Genomic DNA, 25474 nt, shown 5'->3' with positions numbered 1-25474 from the left:
TATAAAGCATTATAGACATATTTAAAAAAGACTGGGTTAAATAAAAACATGTAGAGTAGGGATCCACCTCGGTCCACACTCCATTTCAGTAGGTGGCGGTAATGCACACCACAAGGTTGCTTGTCAACAGCCATTAAACCAAAGAAGAAGAAAAAGAAGGCTTTTTTTTTTATCCCTCACGAACTTTGACCTCGACAAAGTGGACATGCGCAGAAGCCAACTTGGAAGTGGTCCATTGAAAGGTTGCTAGCGCGACCTCCTGTACTGTAGAATGTAGTATGGACCATAGGACAGGACGAAGAAGTCCCGTTAAGAAGCTGTGGAGGCCTAAGATGCTCTACTAGTCTGCTGGAAATCCAAAGAAGACGAAGGAGTAAAAAGCAAAATGGCGTTTGACAGAGAAGGACTAAACGTGGCCACTGGCCATTATTGTTTCTCTATTTGTATTTAGTGCATACATGTACGCATATATGTCGTGTAGTAGATGAAACATTGTTAGTCATTGTTTGTATCCGGATACATTAGTCTGAGCGCACTTTATGTGCTAGCTTAGCTTGCTAGTTAGCTTAGCTTGTTAGCTGCTAACAAAGAGACGCGGACGTTATCGACACATCGCTAAGTAGAGATCAAATGTGAGTGTCAAGTGTTGTGATTGTGTGAAAATGTGCGAAAGAACGATAGCAAAGTATGAGGAGGAACTTTGTCCAACAAAAGAGGAGAAAGAGCGACAACATCAACTTATGGACGCTCAAGTTGTGTTACACAGAACAGGTTTGTTTACTTCTTACTCTCACATCTTTACTAACTTTATATTTCATTAGTAACACTTTTCTTCAATAGGAAGATGCTTTGTCTTGTGGGGATGATGCAATGCTTTGATTTAGATTCTTCATGAAAACGAGACAGTTTGAGGTTGATGTTCCTCTCAGTTTGTAACAATGTGTGATTGATTGATTGAAGGACTTATGAGAAGTTTGCATAGGAAAGGGTACAGTTTCCTCACGGTACACATTCACTGTTACAAGAAAGCCTGAGATATTTGTTTAACTCACACAGAATACAGTACTATGTAGAACGTAGCATTTAAAGTACACAAATCTGCTAGAAAATACAATTTTATGAAAGTAAAAGACTTTTTCTATTTCCAGTTACAATCTAAAATGTATTTTCAAAGTGACTTTGAAGGAAGTAAGGGATTTACACTCCTTTATGGCTATTGATAGGAAGATCCACATGTTGGTGGTATAGCAGGCAAACGAATTAGAACCTTTTTTGGAGTGAAATCTGGGTTGAACGGGATTCGTACAACTACCTCTGGTGTTATAATGGTGATTTTATTTTGAAGTATCTAGACAGGTACATGGGTATTTTAGTGGTATGATGTATCTTGTACACCAGACCAACTGCAAGAAGATGTACTCTGTCACCTACCAAGAGCCTCCCCACGTTAAGGAAATGGTTGGCGGAAAGGTGAGCCCGAGATGGACGGTTGAGTAGAAGCCCAATCATTTTGTTTTTGGCTGTCTGGAGTTTGTTTTTCAGGGCTTTTAAGGCGTCACGGTACCAAACATGAACTCCGTAGTCAAAGTGGGGTTAAATGAGTGCTTGTGTTAGAGTCTTAAGTGTATTTCCACCCGCCAGCGGGGTGATCCTACTATGTAAAAAGTAAGGTTGTACAGTATACCGGTATTAGTATAGTACCGCGATACTAATGAATCATATTCGGTACTATACCGCCTCTAAAAAGTACTACTTTTATGGTTACATCAATATTTTTTGGCATCACAACATCTTTTGTTTAAAAAAAAAATTATATTATGTTTATGGACTCAGTAAATATGTCCATGGACACATGAGGACTTTGAATTTGACCAATGTATGATCCTGTAACTATTTGGTATCAGATTGATCCCCAAATTTGTGGTATCATCCAGAACTAATGTAAAGTCTCAAACAACAGAAGAATATGTGATTATTACATTTTAACAGAAGCGTAGATAGAACATTTTTAAACAGAAAAAAAGCAGATATTAACAGTAAATGAACAAGTAGATTAATAATCCATTTTCTACCACTTGTCCTTAATAATTTTGACAAAATAATAGAATATACAGTAAATGACACAATATGTTACTGCATATGTCAGCAGACTGAATTAGGAGCTTTTGTTTGCTTACTTACTACTAAAAGACAAGTTGTCTAGTATGTTGACTATTTTATTTAAGGACAAACTTGCTATAAGAAACATATGTTTAATGTACCCTAAGATTTTTTTGTTAAAATAAAGCCAATAATGCACTTTTTTGTGGTCCCTTTTATTTAGAAAAGTACCAAAATATTGGTATCGGGACAACACTAGTAAGAACAGAATCCGTCGGTTGATTCCTTGATTGCCTCAGTGGTCATTTTTTCACTAGAGAGATTAGTCTCTACGATGCAGCCAAGATAGGTAATCTCATTTTTGTTTGTTATAATATTGTCACCCACTTTGATTGTGAAGTTATTTACTTTTCTGAGGTTAGGAATTGACCCAAAGACCTGTGTACTTGCAAGTACCAGGTGAGTCTTAATTTGCCAGTTTGTCATTGAAAGCCTTGCTAGTCTAGGTCTTGAGGATTGTAGCTTTGCTTGTTTTGTGGCCGTCAGCCTCGGTTCTATGTTCTTTACGGGTACAGAAAATCATGGAATGATCACTTAAGCCGCATACAGTAGTTCCACTTGTGGTGATCTTAGACTGGTCAGAAGTAACAACAAGGTCTATGATGGTTTAAAAGGACTCACTCACCCTGGTAGTTTGCTTAATGAGCTTAGTGAAGGTTTTAAAAATGGGTGCATCCTTTCGGGACATATCTGTGTTCCAGTCCCCAAGAAGATGTAAACCTGTATCAACATGTTTACACGAAACTCACACACTCACAAAATACATGTTATACTGTAATCAAATCTAATTAAAGTTATAATTTAACTTCCTAAACCTGACTTACATGCCTCAATAAATGAACGTAAACAATTATTTTCAATAACCAAAGTAGTCAACACTTGATTTATTAAAAGAGCATAAATGTGACTGACTTTCCTTCAGCGTGTCGTAGATGGTCTCCAATTCCTAAAGAGGAATTGTTGATGGAGATACTCCATAAAGCACCACATAGTAAAACATGTTTTGGTAAAAGTTCCTTTTGGCCCAGCCAACAAAATGACCACAAAAAAGTATTTTGCATGATGACAATAACATACTATTTAAGTGATTTTGGAATTAGATTTTTTAATTCCATTATATTGAAGTTATGGTAAAGACTATGTCATTACAAGATTGTGGTTAAGTTTAGAGATAAAGTTTAGTTGTAATAGACCGTATACACGATAAAATATTTACACACTTTACACCAGTGAGTGTAAAGTTAAGAATGCCTCAATTGATGCTGACTCGTACTTATAAAAAAAAAAATTCAAATTGCCCCCCCATCAAATTTCTAAGTCTATTTTTGACTCACTTTTAAATTCATTTTTGTGGCTGGGACAAAAGCAGGTATTTCCTGCGTATTTATTGGTTGTTTTGCTACACACTTTTAACACAACACAGGAAAGAACACAAATAATGTCATTGTGTTAACCGTGTCAGTCCAAAACTATTTATATGCTCTCTTTATCTTATTTACTTATTTACCCAACAGACGTCCAGCAGCCCCCCCACATTAAAGAGGAAGAGGAGGAAGTGTGGATCACTCAGGAGGGAGAGTGTCTTCTAGGGCAGGAGGATGATGATGTCACCACGTTTCCACTGACTGTTGTCTCTGTGAAGACTGAAGAGCATGAAGACAAACCACCTGAGTCCTCACAGCTTCATCACAGTCCAAGTAAGCACAACATCCACATATCATTTTATTCTCAGGGCATTCAATCCATCACAACTGGACTGTTCACTTTGTCTTAGAAGACGTTTGTCCTCTCATCCAAGTAGGCTTCATCACTTCATGCTCATAGACTTCAAGTCTTAAATCTAATCACTGGAATTTAGAGGGGAACTGCACTTTTTGGGGGGAATTTTTTTTATCGTTCACAATCATTATAAAAACATGACGATGGATATATATATTTGTAAATCACTTTCTAACTCATAAATGTAAATAAAAGTCCACTTGCAATGGAGCCAATGGGAGGTCCTCTATAACCATCCAAAAAGCGCCAACAATACTCCATTTGCATTTGGTGGCTTGAATAGCAACCAAGTATTAGTGATATTGTTATTATAAGTGCTAACGCAGACAAACTATTTATAGCTTGTATGTCTATGTTTACATCACCGGCTGGTGAGCTCCTTCCTCGGCTCGGTGCTGGTGAAAGATTATTCCAGATCATGAATCGTGCCTCTCACCTGGATAGTAGAAGGATGAGGACGTACTCTGACAAGTTGGTACCATTTGACAGCCAATTTAGACCCGGCAATGGTGAACGACACGAAAAGACGCTTGGCTTCACCCCCCTTTTCCGTGCCACAATTTTGAGTCATTCTTTATCTAAACGGGAATATAACAACATTTTATCAGTCTGCATCTTTGTGACAGCAGACCTTGTACAGTAAGTGATGTTTTATTATAATTGTTGGCTTTCATTAAGTCTGCAGTGTGTAATATTCAGTGATGTTGTTTAAAAAAAAAAGTTGTGATGCATTTTTTAAATGAATGTGCTAATGAGCAAAAGTACGTAAATATTACAGTATTTTTCGGACCATAGGGCACACCGGCATATAAGGCGTACTGCCGATAATTGGTTTATTTTAGTTTTATTTTAATTTTTTTTCATATATATATATATATATATATATATATATATATATATATATATATATATATATATATATATATATATATATATATATATATATATATAAATCACATTGGATTATAAGCCGCATTAAAGGAGTCATATTATTATTATTTTTTTCTAAACGTAAAAGACTTCCTTGTGGTCTACATAACATATAATGGTGGTTCTTTGGTCAAAATGTTGCATAGATGATGTTTTACAGATCATCTTCAAGTCGCTTTCTGACAGTCGTTTAAGGATGCGCCGTTTTGTGGGCAATCTTATTTACGTGGCTCACCTTCGACAGCGTCTTCTCCCCGTCATCTTTGTTGTAGCGGTGTAGCGTGCAAGGACGGGAGTGGAAGAAGTGTCAAAAGATGGAGCGAACTGTTTTAATGACATTCAGACTTTACTTCAATCAATAACGAAGCAGCATCTCCTCATCCTTGGCTCTCTAGTGCAACAACAACGCCCGAAATGTGTCCCGTGAAAAACCGTCCGACCGGAACTCTCATAACTAAAGTTCCGTGGGTGAATAATGTAAACTCACTACACTGTTTTAGTGTTTTCATGGCGAGTTTACTGACAGATATAAGTAAGAACTTTCCACTACTTTATATTAGAAATGGCAACAGCAGAGGGTGAATGTCCCATAACTAGAAGATAGAGAAAAAGAATATGCTTATCGACTATGGCATCGGCACGGACATGCACACATTTTCAGGACTTATGCAGATCTCATACAGATCAGCAGGTACCAGAAGGTAAGAAAAGTTGGTTTTGCATAATATTGTGAAACAAAACAGCAGATAATGTCTGCTAATGGGTGCCATTTTGCAATCCTTATACACACACCATAGTAATACTTGTATCTCTGACTACGGTAGCCGTAATGGGCCGACAATCCATCAAGCAGTGCGGCTTCAAAATCATACTAAAACATTTTGACAGATTTTTGAGCGCCGTGTGTAATGTTCTTTATTTTCAATGGAACATAACGTTTTGGTGTTGTTTACTGGCGTCATATTGCAGTCAACAGGTATCTCTTATGTGTGACTACCATTACTGGTCACACTTATCTTTACACCATGTACCAAATAAAATTTCTTCGAGGTCAGTAAGCACAAACAGAATTATTCCGTACATTAGGCGCACCGGGTTATAAGGCGCACTTTCGAGTTTTGAGAAAATGAAAGGCTTTTAAGTGCGCCCTATAGTCCGAAAAATACGGTACATGAACAAAGTGAGCCTCCTGTCAGTCATTCACAATCTTTTGTTTCGGCTACTTGCAATTCTCCTCCACACGTTTTCCTGTGTTAGCGACACTCGCTTTAATGTTGGAGATGGAACTAGTCATTTTTATACAACGCTCACTTTTAATGTACACATTGCTTTAAACCCTAGGAGAATCATTTTTATTGAAGTCAATGTTTCAGTTTCAACCGCCTGCGCACAGCGGCTCAATTGACCTGAAATCTGTTTGTGTGGGACAGGAAGTCATGTTAGAATGAATGCTAAAAAAAAGACATCCGTCGTCGTGTCTTTCATAGTGATTGTGAACGATAGGCAACATTTAAAAAAAAAGTCCAGTTCCGCTTTAACACAAACAGTTTATTATGTCCTTCAAGAGGAGCAGAAGCAAATAGTCGGTCCTGCCATTCGAGATCGTGTCTCGAGCCTTGCCGTCCATCAATTCACACATTCAAGTGCCTGTGACGGCACGGACTTGACTCGTGAAAAAGACGACAGTTTTGCCTTGCAGAACCACAATTACATTTTTTTTTGTCGCAGGCAACAACACAACAGTAACATCATCCCTGGCGTGCGTTGTACACACATACATCTTATTCACCTCCTTCTAACCCCGCCCTCGTATCAGCTGGTAATTGACACATGCCCCCATATAGCTGCCTAATATGCCTGTTATATGATTCTTTAATTTTGGGCCTTTTAGAATCAGCATTTTTTCGTTCTTTGTGTCAAGGAGGTGAAATTAGGTCTGAAAACCTTTGACAAGTTGACCTCATGTCCATTAGAACTTTTCAAAGTGTAGAATACCATCCGCCTTAGACACAATATTTTACTTTGAAAGTAAACTGGAACATTTATTTTGTGTTTATGCATGACTTCCTGTCCCATACAAGAAGATTTTAGCTCAATTGAACCGCCTTGTTGTGTCGACCACTAAATATAGAAGCCAGGCGGCGAGAACTGACACATTGACTTGAAAACAAAAAACGGAACGAGTCTGTCGCCATGCCGCCGTCGTTCCACACCGGAAATCCCCGGTTACACTTAAAACGTTGCTTGGCGAGATAAACGAAGAAACCATACTTCGGGTTCAAGGCACGAAGCAAAAGGAAATACACTTTCAACCCACAGCACTCGCAGTGAGAGAACTCGACCACAAGATGGCGTCATAGCAGAGACAACCATACAGAATACAGATTTACAATGTAAACGACCTAATCTTTTTTCCAAGTTTATACAGCAGTAACTGACATTAAAATCACAGGGGGCGCTGGAGCCTATCCCAGCTGCACTCAGGCAGAAGGGAATTTATGGCAATATAGATTTTAGACCATATTGCCCACTCGTAAAAAGTGGTCTTCTTTTCCTGTGAATAATGTTGTAAAGAGCAGTGTGTTTGTTTTCAGGCCAATTCATATAATAACTTGTTAATTGAAGTACATGTAAACTTACTGAATGCCTCATGTGACTGAGCAAATCTGGACATTTCTCAAGCATGTTTGTCATTTTGTGTCCTGCAGAAGTCTGTGAAGAACAACTTCTGCCTGAAAAACATGAGTGTAGCTCCAGGATGGTGAAGGAGGATCCATCAAAGAGGAAGACCAGGTGCCACAGACCCTCTGGTGTCTCCTTTTCCTCTTTGACACAGACCCTTCCCTGTAAAAAGGAAGAGGAAGACTCACTGACGCCCCACCTAAAAGAGGAAGAGGCGGAACACAGCGTTACTCAGGAGGGAGATCATCTTGAAGGACTGGTGGAGTTCCCAGTGACTGGTGTCCCTGTGAAGAGTGAAGATGATGAGGTCAAAGGTGAAAGTGAGGAGAAGAGAGAGGCGGAGCCTCCAAGCAGCAGCTCAACACAACACATGACAACAGAAGCTGATGGAGACCACTGTGGAGGATCACAAGCAGACAAGCTCTTAGCTCCACTATCAGATAGTGAGGACACAACGTCACACTCTCCTGACACTGATGATGAAGACTCTAAAGATGATAAGACATGTCACACTGACAACACTCACTTCAAATGTTCTCACTGTGACAAAACCTTTAAATACCATAGTGATCTGAAAAGACACATGAGTACTCACACTGGAGAAAAACCTTTTACCTGTTCAATCTGTAGTAAAGGTTTTGTAGAAAGTCATAATTTGAAAGTACACATGAGAATACACACTGGTGAAAAACCTTTTATCTGTTCAATCTGTGGTAAAGGATTCGTACAAAGTCCCAAATTGAAAGTACACATGAGAATACACACTGGTGAAAAACCTTTTTCTTGTTCAATCTGTGGTAAAGGTTTTGCACAAAGGTCATGTTTGAAAATACACAGAACAACACACACAGGAGAAAAAATATTTATTTGTTCAATCTGTAGTAAAGGTTTTGTTCTAAGTAAGTATTTGAAAGTGCACATGAGAAGACACACTGGTGAAAAACCTTTTTCCTGTTCAATCTGTGATAAAGGTTTTGTAGAAAGTTTTAAATTAAAAGTGCACATGAGAAGACACACTGGTGAAAAACCTTTTATCTGTTCAATCTGCAGTAAAAGTTTTGTAGAAAGTTGCACATTGAAAGTACACATGACAACACACACTGGTGAAAAACCTTTTTCTTGTTCAATCTGTGGTAAAGGTTTTGTTCTAAGTAAATATATGAAAGTACACATGAGAACACACACTGGTGAAAAACCGTTCTCCTGTTCAATCTGTGGTAAAGGTTTTGGAGAAAGTCACAATTTGAAAGTACACATGAGAACACACACTGGTGAAAAACCTTTTATCTGTTCAATCTGCAGTAAAGGTTTTGTAGAAAGTTGCAAATTGAAAGTACACATGAGAACACACACTGGTGAAAAACCTTTTTCTTGTTCAATCTGTGGTAAAGGTTTTGTTCTAAGTAAATATTTGAAAGTGCACATGAAAACACACACTGGTGAAAAACATTTCTCCTGTTCAATTTGTGGTAAAGGTTTTGTAGAAAGTCACAATTTGAAAGTACACATGAGAACACACACTGGTGAAAAACCTTTTATCTGTTCAATCTGTAGTAAAGGTTTTGTAGAAATTCGCAGATTGAAAGTACACATGAGAACACACACTGGTGAAAAACCTTTTTCTTGTTCAATCTGTGAAAAAGGTTTTGTACAAAGTCACAATTTGAAAGTACACATGAGAACACACACTGGTGAAAAACCTTTTTCTTGTTCAATCTGTGAAAAAGGTTTTGTACAAAGTCACAAATTGAAAGTACACATGACAACACACACTGGTGAAAAACCTTTCCCTTGTTCAATCTGTGGTAAAGGTTTTGTTCTAAGTAAATATTTGAAAGTGCACATGAGAACACACACTGGTGAGAAACCTTTCACATGTTCAATCTGCAACAGAAGCTTTTGTAACCAATCAAACCTTGTAAGACACATGAGGACACACCCAGGAGAGAAAGTGTTGAGTTGCAGTGTGTGTGGTGAAAGATTGTCTTCTAAGTACCAGTGTAAGAAACACAAGTGTGCTGGTGAGAACAGCAGCAGCAAATGAAACTTCAGGATTAGAAATAAACTGTCAAGACTTTAATTTGGACTTTCTAACATCAGCACATATAACATGTGTGACATTGTTGTTTGTGTAACAATCTTTTTAATATGCTTCTACATTTATAGATTAGATATTTTATATTGGTGCTTTTTTCAGACAAGTACATGCATTAATATGCAACATTGTGTACTTTTATTAAACATTGAACAGAACAATTTGACTGAAAAGGTGAGAGTAAACAGTACAAGATATATTTTACATACAATAAACATTTTATGTGTATATATATTCATAATACAATTTTTGACTTATTCATAATAGTGTTTTCTATAGGTGTTTGAAATATTGAAGTATTACATATTATTTCTAATTGTTAATCATCCCATAGATTAGCACCTTTATATGATATACATATTTACTGGTTCACATCTGAAACATCTTCTGGACCACTTCAGGAAGCATATTATTATTTACTTTATACATCATTTGAACAGTTGTCTTTTATACAATTTTAAAAATGTTTAACTTTATGAATCTTTTGTTGGTTTTCTGTAATCCTAATCATCTGTATTACTCTCTTGTAATATGATTGTTTTATATGTATGTACTCAGACATTTATGCAATAAAAACATGTGAGAGAAAATGGCTGAATTGTTTTACAAACTTACATTTGTGGATTATAAAAAAAAAAAATCCCCATGGCCTCAATAAATAAACAGGAAGTCCCAGAGAGTACTTTGGACTGCGTGGTATGCTTTGATACACAATCCACTAAATTATTTATTCTAGTCTTTAATCGTTTGTTCTTCTCTTGAACTACGCAGCTAGAGGAACATGAGGGAAAAGAAGTTGAAAGTGGAGCCATGAAAATGCTTTTAACCACAAGAAAGCTGCTGATTTACTTAATAATTGTGTGTTTTTTCTGGTGTGTAAAACATTTAGTTATTTAATTTTATGTCCTCTCATTTATTTATTTTTTCTCACCTAGGTCTTTGACATACTTAGGCTCTTTTTGTATTTCTCTCAGTGTTGGAACATTTGGTTTGAGCATCTTCCTGGTTCAATTTGTGTTTGGAATCACAGAAATGGCTTCGTAAAAAAAGAGTGCGTGTACTTTCCTGGCCCGCCTGCAGTCCAGACCTGTCTCCCATCGAAAATGTGTGGCTCATTATGAAGCGTAAAATACGACAGCGGAGACCCCGGACTGTTGAACGACTGAAGCTCTACATAAAACAAGAATGGGAAAGAATTCCACTTTCAAAGCTTCAACAATTAGTTTCCTCAGTTCCCAATCGTTTATTGAGTGTTGTTAAAAGAAAAAGTGATGTACCACAGTGGTGAACATGCCCTTTCCCAACTACTTTGTCACGTGTTGCAGCCATGAAATTCTCAGTTAATTATTATTTGCAAAAAAAAAAAAAGTTTATGAGTTTGAACATCAAATATCTTATCTTTGTAGTGCATTCAATTGAATATGGGTTGAAAAGGATTTGCAAATCATTGTATTCCGTTTATATTTACATCTAACACAATTTCCCTACTCATATGGAAACAGGGTTTGTAGTTGGTATAATAAGTTTCCAACACAATTGTGCATGTATTGGATATACTTGGTACATCATTTGATTTGATGCAATAGCTAAACATAATTGTAGCGGTAAAGTCCTAAACTGTTACTGCTACTGGTTGCCGAATATAAATGAAGCTAGTTCAGACGTGTGCAGCTGGCTAATAATTGATGTCCAGAATTGTGTCCATGTTTAACAAAAATATTTATTAACATACAGTCACGTAAATCAAACTCACTTTGTAACAAAAACGGAAAATAAACAGGAGCAAACAAATCATAGCCTGACACAGTTAAAAACTGTTGCGCCTCCACTCAGCAACACCCGAGCAAGATCCCAGCCCCTCCCTAAGTAGACTGGCACTTGGCCTTGAGCCAACCCCTTTAGGGACGTCATGAATTTGACGGACAGAAAGAGTAAATGGCTCTAACACACCAGCCCCTAATTGCTACTGGCGTGACGAACAGAGCAATTGAATTAAAAATAAATACATCAAAATAGAGCCATAATACCAAAACAAAACCCTTTTTCTTTGGTTTTCATGTTCCCTTTTGCAATAATGCAGTTATTTTACTCCATACCTTTCACATAGAAGGCACATCTTTGTTACGGGTCTTTCTATTATGCTCGTTTTGGTTTGCAGACTAACTGAGCGTACAAGGCCTTTCCTATCAGGAAAGGTTTCCAGTATTCTTCCAAGGATCCAACTTCCTCTTGGTGTTGAAGCATCCACTACTGCAACGATATCTACTGGCGTGAAACATCTTTTTTTCATTTGTCCACTTTTGTCGCTCTTGTAGCAACGGTAAATACTCGCGAATCCACCTTTTCCAAAAAGGTCAGCGATATAGACTCTGCCTCCATCTTCTCTTTGAGTACATGTCCTTTTTTCTTTCGGATTCCAAAACTTTGAGTCTTGCCTTTTCCATTTCTCTCTTTTCCTTCTCCTCGTGTTGCTGCTGGAGAAGTGCTTGCTCCAAGGCTCTTTGTCTTTCCAGCTCTAGAGCTCTCTCTCTCTGGCCAGAGCTTGCTCTCGCTCTTCCTGCTTTTTGGCCAAAGCATGTTCTCTCCTGCCTCTCCTTTTCCAAACTGCAAAGTTTTTCTTGCTCCTCTTTTTCAATGCGGAAGCTTTGAGCCCACTCATAGGACGTTTGGGCTGAATGTGTTCCGCCAATGCTCTAGTTGATAAGCGGTTCCTCCAACCTGTTAACGATTGTGCGGTTAACAGTAACTGTGGGGCTCCCATTATGCTGGTTGTTGCCTTGTATTGGCCCATTAATTACCCACCCCAGTAGGGTTCTGACAGCATAGGGTCCGTCTCCGTGGCTGTTAATCACCTCCCATGGTTCCATTAACTTGGAGGCGTTGGTACCAATCAAGAGGTCCACGTTGGCAGTTAGTTGAGGGATTTTGATGCCTTTGAGGTAAGGCCACTTATCCAGCTCTGCTTCACTGATCAGATTGTTAGTACCCGCAGGCATCTGCCTTTGAGTGAACACATCAGGAAACTCAAAAAACTTACTGCCAGTAAGATTAGAGATTTTCAGGCCATTTACAACGCTGCTAGGGACCGCCTTACTGTGCCCCATGGTGCGCAAGTGGACTCTTGTTCTTCGGCCTTCTGTATTCAGCCTGTTCAGTAGCTGTTCAGAACAGAAGGTCCCTGTGCTTCCTGGATCTAGGAAAACATATGTCTGGACTATCTTGCTGCCCTTTGAGCACTTCACTTGAACAGGCAGGATAGGTAAAATCCCATAGTTGCCAGCCCCTGTATGGCCACAAGTTGATGATGTAGTGCAAATCTTTGCTTCTATCCAGGCCTGGCCCTAACCAGTCTGGCACCCTAGGCAGTGAAGTGTATATACTCACAAGAAACCGAATAGCTTTGTCTTTGACCTTTTTTTTTACTTAAAGAAAGCAAATTAACATATTATATGAGAATGTTATGTTATGATTATCTTTAACCGAATCACAGCAGTGCTCAAATTAAAAAACAGCATTCCCTCTCATGTGATGTTGCTTAATTAACATTAATGATGTGCACTTTAACAACTAGGCTTACAACTATACCTAATATATAAAGGGGTGGAAAAGTGACTATTACCTGCAGGGAAAACATTAGCTAACCAGAAGGCAATAACAATGTAAACAAGAAACACCTGCTTAAAAGATCTAATACAAATGTCCCTGAGGAATGTAAGGTGGGAGTACTGTAATTACCTAACGTTACATTATTATTTTCCATAACAATTTAGCCCCCTCCACAATATTAACCCGACGTTAAAACAGAACTAGCTATTTATTGATTAGCAATTGCCGAATCATGTAACATTAGCTTAATACTAAAAAGCCAGGTTGCTATCACATTCTGTAACAGACACATCATTTCATGTAGGCTAACGTTACCTACCTGCTACCTCTGTCTTTTTCTCGTTTCTCCTCCTCTTCTTTTCTATTTTTTCTTCACTGGGCACCTGACAGTTTTGGCCGTTTTGACATCTTGTGTTGATTTTTTGATGTGGTGACGTCCAAAAAGAGTCATGGTACGGGAAGGGAGGGGGTGCACCGTGCGGGGGAATGGGGTGGCGGGGGGTGGGGGGGGTGGGTGGGGGGGGGAGTAATGTTGTAACAAATAATATTTCTATTAAATAGGCTTTACTTTGCATTTTAATTAACGTGGGATTATTTTTTGTATTTAGAAATAATAGTACCAACTTTTATTTTATTTTTTTTTTTCTCCAACATTTGTGGCACTGGCGTGGCGCCCCCTGATGGACGGCGCCCTTAGCATTTGCCTATACGGCCTATGCCACGGGCCGGCCCTGAACTTCTATCTTTGGCAGATGGCTATTTCCTCCACTTTCCAGATGCCTCCTGTCAATATGTAGCACTTCGGGATGTGTCTTGTTGCAGTAAGAGCGAGTGATGCGCCTGTCGCAACTCTTGCTCAGGTGCCCTGTGCACAGGCAACCAAAACACAGGCCTTTTTCTTTTAAAAAGTTAAGCTTTTCCCTGTGCGCCTTCTTTCCCAGTATTGGACAGTGCATGTTCACTTTTACAATAAAGACAGGGAAACAGTTTGTCTTGGAGAAGTATACGCCTCTGTTCACAAGCTTATTCAGGTGTGGATCTGATTTAGGTTCAGTGGCAACTGCCACCTGAGCTGTGAAACTGCTTCTTCTGAACTGTGATTTGCTTTGATGTATAGGCTTGGGTTTGGTTATTGTTTTATTCCGAGGAATGTCCTGAATGTCGCCAAAGACAGGATCTGAAGCAATTCTGACCTGCTGTTCAATAAATTTCACAATGTCTATGAAACAAGCACGTGGCTTTTGTTGGTCAACAATGTCAGCTGCTTTTCCTCTCCACTGGTCCCTTAATTTGTAAGGAAGCTTTTGTATGAGCATCTTCATGCTAGCTGGCATATTGAGCTCATCCAAGTACTGCAGCTCTTCCATCGCATTGGAGCATTCTCGCAAGTAGAGTGCATAAGCTTGGAGATTTTTCACATCCTCAGACTTCATGTTTGGCCAAACCATGATTTTGTCCAGGTAGGCTGCTGTTATTTTTGAAGGATTTCCGAAGTGTTCCCTTAGTAGGCGTTTTGCTGTAGCATAGCCTCTCTCTGTAGGCCAGTGATTTTCAACCTTTTTTGAGCCAAGGCACATTTTTTGTGTTGACAAAATGCAGAGGCACACCACCAGCAGAAATCATTAAACAACGAAACTCAGTGGACAGAAAAAGGTCATTGTCGCAATTGTTGAATATTATTTTAAAGCATAACCAAGCATGCATCAATATAGCTCTTGTCTCAAAGTAGGTGTACTAGTCACCACCTGTCACATCCCGCCGTGAATTATTTGGAGTTTTTTGCTGTTTTCCTGTGTGTAGTGTTCTTGTCTTGCGCTCCAATTTTGGTGGCTTTTTCTCTTTTTTGGTATTTTCCTGTAGCAGTGTCAGGTCTTCCTTTGAGCGATATTTCCCGCATCTACACTACCGTTCAAAAGTTTGGGGTCACCCTAACAATTTTGTGGAATAGCCTTCATTTCTAAGAACAAGAATAGACTGTCGAGTTACAAATGAAAGTTCTCTTTTTCTGGCCATTTTGAGCGTTTAATTGACCCCACGAATGTGATGCTCCACAAACTCAATCTGCTCAAAGGAAGGTCAGTTTTGTAGCTTCTGTAACGAGCTAAACTGTTTTCAGATGTGTGAACATGATTGCACAAGGGTTTTCTAATCATCAATTAGCCTTCTGAGCCAATGAGCAAACACATTGTACCATTAGAACACTGGAGTGATAGTTGCTGGAAATGGGCCTCTATACACCTATGTAGATATTGCACCAAAAACCAGACATTTGCAGCTAGAATAGTCATTTACCACATTAGCAATGTATAGAGTGTATTTCTCTAAAGTTAAGACTAGTTTAAAGTTATCTTCATTGAAAAATAAGGGCATTTTAATGTGACCCCAAACTTTTGAACGGTAGTGTACTTTGTTTCTATCCTTCTTCGTGGGGACATTGTCGATTGTCATGTCATGTTCGGATGTACATTGTGGATGCCATCTTTGCTCCACAGTAAGTCTTTGCTGTTGTCCAGCATTCTGTTTTTGTTTACTTTGTAGCCAGTTCAGTTTTAGTCTCGTTCTGCATAGCCTTCCCTAAGCTTCAATGCCTTTTCTTAGGGGAACTCACCTTTTGTTTATTTTTGGTTTAAGCATTAGACACCTTTTTACCTGCACGCTGCCTCCCGCTGTTTCCGACATCTACAAAGCAATTAGCTACCGGCTGCCACCTACTGATATGGAAGAGTATTACACGGTTACTCTGCCGAGCTCTAGACAGCACCGACACTCAACAACAACACATCATTTGCAGACTATAATTACTGCTTTGCAAAAAATATTTTTTTACCCCAAATAGGTGAAATTAGATCATCTCCCACGGCACACCAGACTGCATCTTGCGGCACAGTGGTTGAAAATCACTGCTGTAGGCATATAGAGGCAACTGCGCACCATCTCTCGGCTGTCCTTTGGTAAACTGCTCCAGATAATATAAGCAGTCACCACAATCATTGGTTTTTGCCTCTACACAATGCTCAAATGCTTTTATGAAAGCCTGAAACTGCAATGGGTCACCTTCAAAAAACGGAATATGTCTGTGTGGAAGTAATTGGGAGGTTTGTGCTTGAACCAGGAGTGCCATCATTTCATTTTGCCTTTGTAACACAGTGTGGAATTCACCTGGTATGGTGTTATTGCCTTGAAATGATTGAGCTGCTTGAGGTAAATGTTGCCTTGATTGGTTTTCCACAGGATCCAAAGTTGATGAGCGAAGTGGTTGTTTGTTTGATTGAGGGTGTGAATGAACCTTGTTTGGGGCATTCTTGGCTGTGTGAAGCTCTGAAGGAGCAGCTTTAACAGACGGCTGAAGTTGTTCTACAGGCTGTGCAGGCACTTTTCTCAGTTGTGTCCCGTGCCTATAATACAGCGTTTCTCAAAGTGTGGGGCGCGCCCCACTGGTGGGGAATAGAGACATGACAGGTGGGGCGCGAGGAACGGGAGGAAATTTCACTTTACTTTTTTTTTTTTTTTTTAATTATATTCTTAGATTTTTTTTTTTACTATGCTTTCATTTTCTATACACACTGTAAATCAGTTTGTGATTCTGTCTGTGGAATCCGCTATATAAATAAATGTAAATTACTTCTTTTTCCTGTAGACTTTAAATTTCTAGGTAGGAGCGCAAGTTTGACAGAGATAGCAACAGTAACTAATGGGGGCGGGGCTAAGCGGAAGCTCTGTGAATGGCGAGTCACTGTGCGAGGATTTGCTGTTTTGCAAATACATAAAAAATAGAGCCACTGCTGATGAGCTGTTCGAAATAATGGACAGTTTCCTCAAAGAACACAACCTTAAATGGGAAAACTGTGTGGGCTTTTGCTCTGATGGCGCACAGACAATGGCAGGGTAAAGAAACGGGATGCAGGCTCTAATTAAGAGGGTTGCGCCAAATGCGCATTGGACACACTGTGTGTCATTCACCGGGAAGCACTCGCGTCAAGCCAGCTCAGCCCCGGACTCAATGAGGTTTTAACAGTGGCAGTGTCAAGCCTGCAACCCCCATTTGAAAAGCTGTGCAGTGCAAAACAGGCTCATTGCAGCCACGAATGCTGGAGTACTGTAAAACTCATGTTCACTTGCAGGGGCGCCGAAAAAGGGGGGGGTAAAGGAGACGGATTCTAGGGGCCCATGATGGAGGGGGGGCCCAGAGAGGCCCCTAATGATGATGAAATTATAATACAGAAAAAATAATGACACTAAGTTATTAACTAACATATAATCACTTTATTTTTCATTTCCTGGTAACAATACCTTTATTTGTTTTGGAAGCATCAACACCTGCAGGGCCCTCCCTTCCCCCCTCTATTTACGTAAAATGGTTCAGTCCGACTGGATCAGCTGCAGGTAGAGCACCGACGATTTGTCACAGATAGACAGCGCCACAGCGGGCAAAGCGGAGGAGACAGCAGTATGCCTCAAAAATCAGGCAGCCAAAAAAGAAAGGAAAATAAAATAAGAGAGGAGAAGGAGTTGAAGGGTTGACGATATGTCACCCAATATTTCCCCAAAAAAGGTGGGTTTGTTAGTTGTGGTGGAAAATTATGCATATTAACTTTGTCCCTGTCTGTGGTAATAAGCTAGCTCACTTTTCTCACCATGTTAGCTCAAGAAAACTCTGGATTTTTACATTTTACTGCTATATTAGTTAAATAATCAATCCAGTCAAACATTTATCAAGCTGTTCTTATTCAATAATAGTTGATCTCCCCTCTGTCAAAATGATGCCTCATTCTGAACAGAGTCAAGTGCACCAGCAGCAGCAGCAGCAGCTGTCTGTCAGCCCCCAAGTCCCCCTGCCCCTGAATCAGCCCCAGTGCCCCCACATGAGGAAGGAGGTGAGCAGCTGTGTGTGTTGAAATAATAATAATAATAACAATAATAATAATAATAATAATAATATAATACAAAATATAATACATTTTATCACAGTCTCAAGAATCAGTGGTGCAGCAAATAAATGACTCAAAATTAATTCCATTGTATTCAGAATACCATTAAAATGCATAATTGTATGTAAAATAGCATCAAAAAATGTTGCCGCTGTGTTGGGGGCCCTGTAAAGATTCTTTTCATGGGGCCCAAAATCCCTAGCAGCGCCCCTGTTCACTCGCTCGGTCTTGCCAAAATGCATAGCTCCTCCTATTTTTTTGCAAATATTGCAAAGTGGCACTTTTATTTTATTTATTATTATGCATCAAGTTATTTGATTTATTATTGAACTTGAAGCAAGTTATAACACTTTTATTTTATTTATTATTGAACTTGATGCAAGTTATAACACTTTTATTTGATTTATTATTGAACTTGATGCAAGTTATAACAATTTTTTTGATTTATTATTGAACTTGATGCAAGTTATAACACTTTTGTTTTATTTATTATTGAACTTGATGCAAGTTATTTGATTTATTATTGAACTTGATGCAAGTTATAACACTTTTGTTTTATTTATTATTGAACTTGATGCAAGTTATTTGATTTATTATTGAACTTGATGCAAGTTATTTGATTTATTATTGAACTTGATGCAAGTTATACCACAGCTGCACAGTTATTTTATTTATTATTGAACTTGATGTTATTTTATGTTACTGAGTTTGAATGTATACAACTTGATGTTCAATAAATTTGAAAATGTTAAGCTTGGCATAAGCGTTCTGTTGGGGCGATGGGGGCAGGTGGGGCTTGAAAACTCCCCCTTGTCCAAAGTGGGGGATGACAAAAAAAGTTTGAGAACCACTGCTATAATAGGACTCCATTCCATCAGACTTTTTGCTCCTGCCAGAAACACTGGCTTCATGGAGGACAGGCAATTTAGCATTGTGGGCTGCTATTTGAGCATCCAACTCCATTTGCTCCTTTTTCCTCCTTATGGCCTCTGCTTGTTCCTCCTGTTCCCTTTTTAGAGCTGCTGCATGCTCATCTTGTCTCCTCTTTAGAGCTGCTGCCTGCTCCTTCAATGCATGAATGTCTTTTAAAGCAATAGCACGGGCAATAAGTGCTGCCTTATCTGCCTCTGCTATTATCTGAACAGAAGAAGTGGAAGACCTTTTGCTTTTGTTTGAGGCTGTGGAATTATTGAGCTTTGATAAGACATTGGATTGAACATTTGAAATGCTGTCGTGGGGTTGTACACTTTCATTTTCAAAACCATCAACAGCAGAACCATCATTTTCAACCTCATCATCATTGTCATCGTCATCATTTTGTTTGTTTGTCTGTTTTCATTTCATAATTCCACAGTATTCTGGACATCTGTGTTGGTGAATCTTTTGCAATTTGTTTAATGAACAATGAAGACTGCAAAGAAGAAAGTTGTAGGTGGGATCGGTGTATTAGCGGCGGACTACAGCAACACAACCAGGAAGACAGAGATGGATAGCAGACGCGCTATCCGCCGAACTCACCTTAACTTCCTCCGTCTCGCCGACCGCATCTGTGATCGGGTGAAGTCCTTCGTCGCACCGTCGATCGCTGGAACGCAGGTGAGCACAGGTGTTGATGAGCAGATGAGGGCTGGCTGGCGTAGGTGGATAGCTAATGTTTTTAGCATAGCTCTGTGAGGTACGGTTGCTAAGTTAGATTCAATGGCATCGTTAGCAACAGCATTGTTAACCTTCGCCAGGCTGGAAAGCATTAACCGTGTATTTACATGTCCATGGTTTAATAGTATTGTTGATTTTCTGTCTGTCCTTCCAGTCAGAGATTTATTTATTTTGTTTCTATATGCAGTTAAGCACGATGCTATCACGTTAGCTCAGTAGCTAAAGTGTTTCGGTGATGTATTGTTGTGGAGATAAAAGTCACAGTGAATGTCCATTTCGCGTTCTCGACTCTCATTTTCAAGAGGATATAGTATCCGAGGTGGTTTAAAATACAAATCCGTGATCCACAATAGAAAAAGGAGAGAGTGTGAAATCCAAAGAGCCAGCTTGTACCTAAGTTACGGTCAGAGCGAAAAAAGATATGTCTTGCACTGCATTCTAGTCCTTCACTCTAACGTTCCTCATCCACAAATCTTTCATCCTCGCTCAAATTAATGGGGTAATCGTCACTTTCTCAGTCCGAATCTCTCTCGCTCCATTGTAAACACTGGGGAATTGTGAGAAGTCTTTCCTCCGGTGACGTCACGCTACTTCCGGTACAGGCAAGGCTTTTTTTATCAGCGAGAAAAAGTTGCAACTTTATCGTCGATGTTCTTTACTAAATCCTTTCCACAAAAATATACAATATCGCAAAATGACCAAGTATGACACATAGAATGGATCTGCTATCCCCGTTTAAATAAAAAACATTCATTTCAGTAGGCCTTTAAGCCTTTGCTAGGTTCGAAAAGTGAATGATTTGGCCATTTCTGTGACATGAATGAGATTTTAAAGGACTTGTTGATGTTGACGTGCTAAAAACCTCTTCCTTCAAGACTTTGAAAAACTTGTACATGCCTTTATTACCAGTAGGCTAGACTATTGTAATGGTCTCCTTGCAGGTCTTCCCAAAAAAACTGTCAGGCAGCTACAGCTTGTTCAGAACGCTGCTGCTAGAGTTCTAACAAAGACCAAAAAATGTGAGCACATTACAGCAATTCTTAAATCCTTACATTGGCTCCCTGTACATCAGAGAATTGATTTCAAAATCCTCCTGCTCACATATAAATCACTACATGGTCTAGGGCCCAAGTATATCACTGATATGCTCCCACTATATAAGCCCTCTAGCTCACTAAGATCTTCTGAGACCAATCTGTTAGCGGTTCCAAGAGTAAACTCAAATCAAGGGAGAGCATCATTCAGTCACTATGCAACAAATAGCTGGAATAAACTTCCTGAAGATGTCAGACTTTCCCCAACTCTGACTACTTTTAAAACTAGACTGAAGACTTTTATATTCACCTTAGTTTTCAGCTAAATCTTTTAACTTTTAACGTCTGCACTGTTTTTATTTTTATTGTCTGCATTTTAATTTTGCTTTTATTTTCTTTCATTTCACTTTGTTGTCTGTGAAGCACTTTGAGTCTGCCTTGTGTATGAAAAGCGCTATACAAATAAAGTTGCCTTGCCTTGCCTTGTTTATAAGCTATACTGTTACGTTCCCAGATGGCTCAGAGTCTACGGATCATATGAGAACGCAACACAAAAGTGTATAAACCAAATGAGTTGTAAATTAAAGACACAGAAGCCAAGAATTGAAAACAAAAACTAGTGTTATTGAAAAGTAACCATAGGGTGGGGGTTACAACACGACACGCTAGCCTAGCTTGGGAACACAGGTGCTGTCAAAGAAATGAACAAAACATACCAAAATACACCTCTAGAAAAGAAAAGGTAAGCTGACTAACTAAAGCTATTTAATTAGCACAAACCAAAAACTTACCTACCTACTCTAGTCAAAGAAGGGGTCCAAAACATACAAGGGTGACAGCCACCACTAAACCTGGTGTCTCTATAAACAAACAAATCCTACGTGTGTAGTGTATAGAGGCCCCTGTCTAACCTTTCCCAAGACTAGGCTGCAGATACTTGCAAAAGTTGAAAGGTCAAACAAAAAGGAAGACAAAAAAACAGGTGGCACAAGTTTAGCAAAGAGCTTAACAAAAATGCTTACAAAACAAAAGTAGCGTCAAAGACAAAGTAGCGTCTCTCAAAGCTCCACACAGCATGTCAGAAAAAGAATCCCTCCCCTCATCCAGTGGTGAACAGGTGGTTTTAAGCAGCACGGGAGGATGAATGGTGGACTGGGATTGATTGATTGATTGATTGAGACTTTTATTAGTAGGTTGCACAGTGAAGTACATATTCCGTACAATTGACCACTAAATGGTAACACCCGAATAAGTTTTTCAATTTGTTTAAGTCGGGGTCCACTTAAATTGATTCATGATACAGATATATACTATCATATATACTATCATCATAATACAGTCATCACACAAGATAATCACATTGAATTATTTACATTATTTACAATCAGGAGTGTGGAGGGGGGGTGGGGTGGGGGGGTGGGGATATGGACATCAAGTAGTGGACATAGAGAGAGAGAGAGAGAGAGAGAGAGAGAGAGATCAGAAGGCATAAGAAAAAGAATCTGCATTTGATTGTTTACATTTGATTATTAGCAATCCGGGGAGGGTGTTAGTTTAGGGTTGTAGCTGCCTGGAGGTGAACTTTTATAGCGGTTTTGAAGGAGGATAGAGATGTCCTTTCTTTTATACCTGTTGGGAGCGCATTCCACATTGATGTGGCATAGAAAGAGAATGAGTTAAGACCTTTGTTAGTTCGGAATCTGGGTTTAACGTGGTTAGTGGAGCACCCCCTGGTGTTGTGGTTATGGCGGTCATTTACGTTAAGGAAGTAGTTTGACATGTACTTCGGTATCAGGGAGGTGTAGCGGATTTTATAGACTAGGCTCAGTGCAAGTTGTTTAACTCTGTCCTCCACCTTGAGCCAGCCCACTTTAGAGAAGTGGGTAGGAGTGAGGTGGGATCTGGGGTGGAGGTCTAGAAGTAACCTGACTAGCTTGTTCTGAGATGTTTGGAGTTTAGATTTGAGGGTTTTGGAGGTGCTAGGGTACCAGGAGGTGCATGCGTAATCGAAAAAGGGTTGAACGAGAGTTCCCGCCAGAATCCTCAAGGTGCTTTTGTTGACCAGAGAGGAAATTCTGTAGAGAAATCTCGTTCGTTGGTTAACCTTTTTGATTACCTTGGTTGCCATTTTATCACAGGAAAGGTTAGCCTCTAGAATGGAACCTAGGTAGGTGACCTCATCTTTCCTGGTGATGACACTGTCACCTACTTTTATGGTGAAGTGATTGACTCTCTTAAGTTTGATGTGGGACCCAAACAGGATGGATTCTGTTTTACCCAAGTGGATGGATAGCTTGTTGTCAGCGAGCCAGGTGCAAGTTCTACAGAGCTCAGCACTGAGGATTTTCTCCACCTGTGACTTGTCCTTGCCGGATACCAGCAGGGCAGAGTCATCCGCAAACAAAAACAATTCACAGTCACATGCCGATGACATGTCGTTTATGTATATTAGGAACAGTAAAGGTCCCAATATACTGCCTTGGGGGACTCCACAGCTCACCGAGAGGGGGGGGGGACACGGTGCCGTTCACCTCTACCACCTGCTCCCTCCCCTCCAAGTAAGACTGCATCCAGCTCCAAGAGGTTTTGTTAAATCCGATTGCTCTGAGCTTATCCAACATTATAGCGTGGTTAACGGTGTCAAAGGCCTTCTGAAGGTCCAGCATGACCATGCCGCAGTATTTGCCCGCGTCCACCTCATGTTTGATGTGGTCGGTCAGATAGAGAAGGCATGTGTCAGTGGAGTGGTTAGTTCTGAAGCCGGATTGGAATTTGTACATGAGTTTATTAGTGGCAAGGTAACTATCGACCTGTTCATAAACTATTTTCTCCATTACTTTCGAAATGGAGCTGAGAATAGAAACAGGTCTGTAGTTGCCAGGTTCCAATTTGCTTCCTTTTTTAAAGAGGGGAGTTACTCTTGCTATCTTAAAATCTTTTGGTACTTGGCCTTGTGTAATTGATAGGTTTATTATGTGCGTGATGATCGGGGCAATGATGGAGGCAGAGTCCCTGAGGAATCTGGAGGGAATATTATCAAGGCCGGTGGCCTTGTTAGGGTGGAGCGCGCTCAATTTTTTAAACACCTCATCAGCTGTGACCATTTCTAATTTAAAATCATTGTTGGATACTCCTAGCTTTCTGTAGAAGGCTTTAATGTGTTCTACACCAAAGCGACCAGAGTGGTGGGACAGCTTGTTGACAAGAGTTGCAGCTATGCTGGTGAAAAAGGTGTTAAGTCTGCTAGCTACCTCCATTTTGTCTGTAATGAGGGAGTCACCCTCCTTGATGCTGATGTTGGTGAGTCTTGTTTTAAGTTTCTGGCTGCAACCAGGAAGCTGGTTGTTGAGAATTTTCCAGAGCTCACGTGGCTTATTCGTGTTTTCCTCTATTTTGTCGTTAATGTAATTTTTTTTTTAAGGATTTAGTCAGGTTGGTTGACTTATTTCTTAATTTATTGCATTGCTTTTTGAGAGTTGAAAGGAGTAATTTGAGGTTGATATTATTGGGTTGTTTATCTACTTCTGTTTTACATTTTTGGTAATCAGAGTATTTCCTGTCTCTGTCTTTTATGGCAGCTAATAGGTCCGGATTCATCCATGGTTCCGAGCGGGCTTTGATCCTGACTGTTTTCACGGGAGCCATGTCATTTAGTATCTTTAGGAACGCCGTTTTGAAGCGATCCCAAGCGACATCGACCAGGTTGCTCGCGAGCACAGGGGACCAGTCCCACTCATCTAATTTTAAATTGAAATTTTCATTGGAGTATTTTTTGAGGGATCTGGATTGGGCTGTTATGTGGCCATTGGCTTTAGGTTTAGCTATTTTACGGGTGCAGAAGGTTAGATAGTGGTCGCTAAGACCACAGATCATGACCCCACTATTTTTTATTTTAGGCCGGTCTGAAGTGAGAATGAGATCTATGGTTGATTGGGTGGAATCACACACCCTTGTGGGTAGTGCTATTAGCTGGGAAAGACCGTGCAGATTACAAAACTTGCTGAAGGATCTGAAGACAGGCGCATCTTTGCGTTGAATATCTGTGTTCAGATCCCCAGTTATAATTTTCTCCATGTTGTCTGTCCCCGCCAAGCATTCTTCCAAAGCCCCATAGAAATCACTCTGATTAGGGGGTCTATAAACAGTCCCTATTAGTACCGGCTTAGCATTTCTAAATTTGATTTCCGCCCACACAGATTCCAGGTTATTGTGGTTAAGATCAGTGCGAGTTATGTATTTAATATCCTGGTGAATATACATACAAACGCCCCCACCGTGTTTATTCCTATCCTTTCTGATAACCGAAAAGTTTTGTATTTCTATCTCTGAGTCAGAAATACTTTGATCAAATTTGGTTTCAGAGAAACACAAGATTTTTACCTTCGTGTTGAGGAACATTTCTCTGATTTGGTCGAGTTTGGCTCCAGAGAGGCTGTTCACATTAAGGTGGATGATGTGTAGTCCACTGGAACCAAAAAGAGCATCAGAGTCCGCTGTGTTGTGGTACTGACCAGAAAAATTGTTGGTTATTATTGCTGTTGCAGTTGAAGAGCAAGGAGAGAGAGGAGGGAGAGAGAGGGGCATATTGATCGTCCTCCAGGTGA

The 25474-nt window shown here is 39.7% G+C and overlaps 1 protein-coding gene across 1 annotated transcript; it reads left to right on the top strand.

Moving 5' to 3' along the window:
- Nucleotides 1–255: 255 nt before the first annotated feature.
- Nucleotides 256–10220, top strand: LOC133664532 (oocyte zinc finger protein XlCOF6-like). Its single transcript, XM_062069234.1, has 3 exons — nt 256–771; nt 3675–3857; nt 7578–10220. The coding sequence occupies exons 1-3, from the start codon at nt 663–665 to the stop codon at nt 9593–9595; spliced, it is 2310 nt and encodes a 769-aa protein (XP_061925218.1). The 5' UTR covers nt 256–662; the 3' UTR covers nt 9596–10220.
- Nucleotides 10221–25474: the final 15254 nt, after the last annotated feature.

This window comes from Entelurus aequoreus, linkage group LG14, assembly GCF_033978785.1.
Source record: "Entelurus aequoreus isolate RoL-2023_Sb linkage group LG14, RoL_Eaeq_v1.1, whole genome shotgun sequence".
In the NCBI taxonomy this organism is placed as follows: Eukaryota; Metazoa; Chordata; class Actinopteri; order Syngnathiformes; family Syngnathidae; genus Entelurus; species Entelurus aequoreus.
This window is presented reverse-complemented; position numbering and strand designations above follow the sequence as displayed.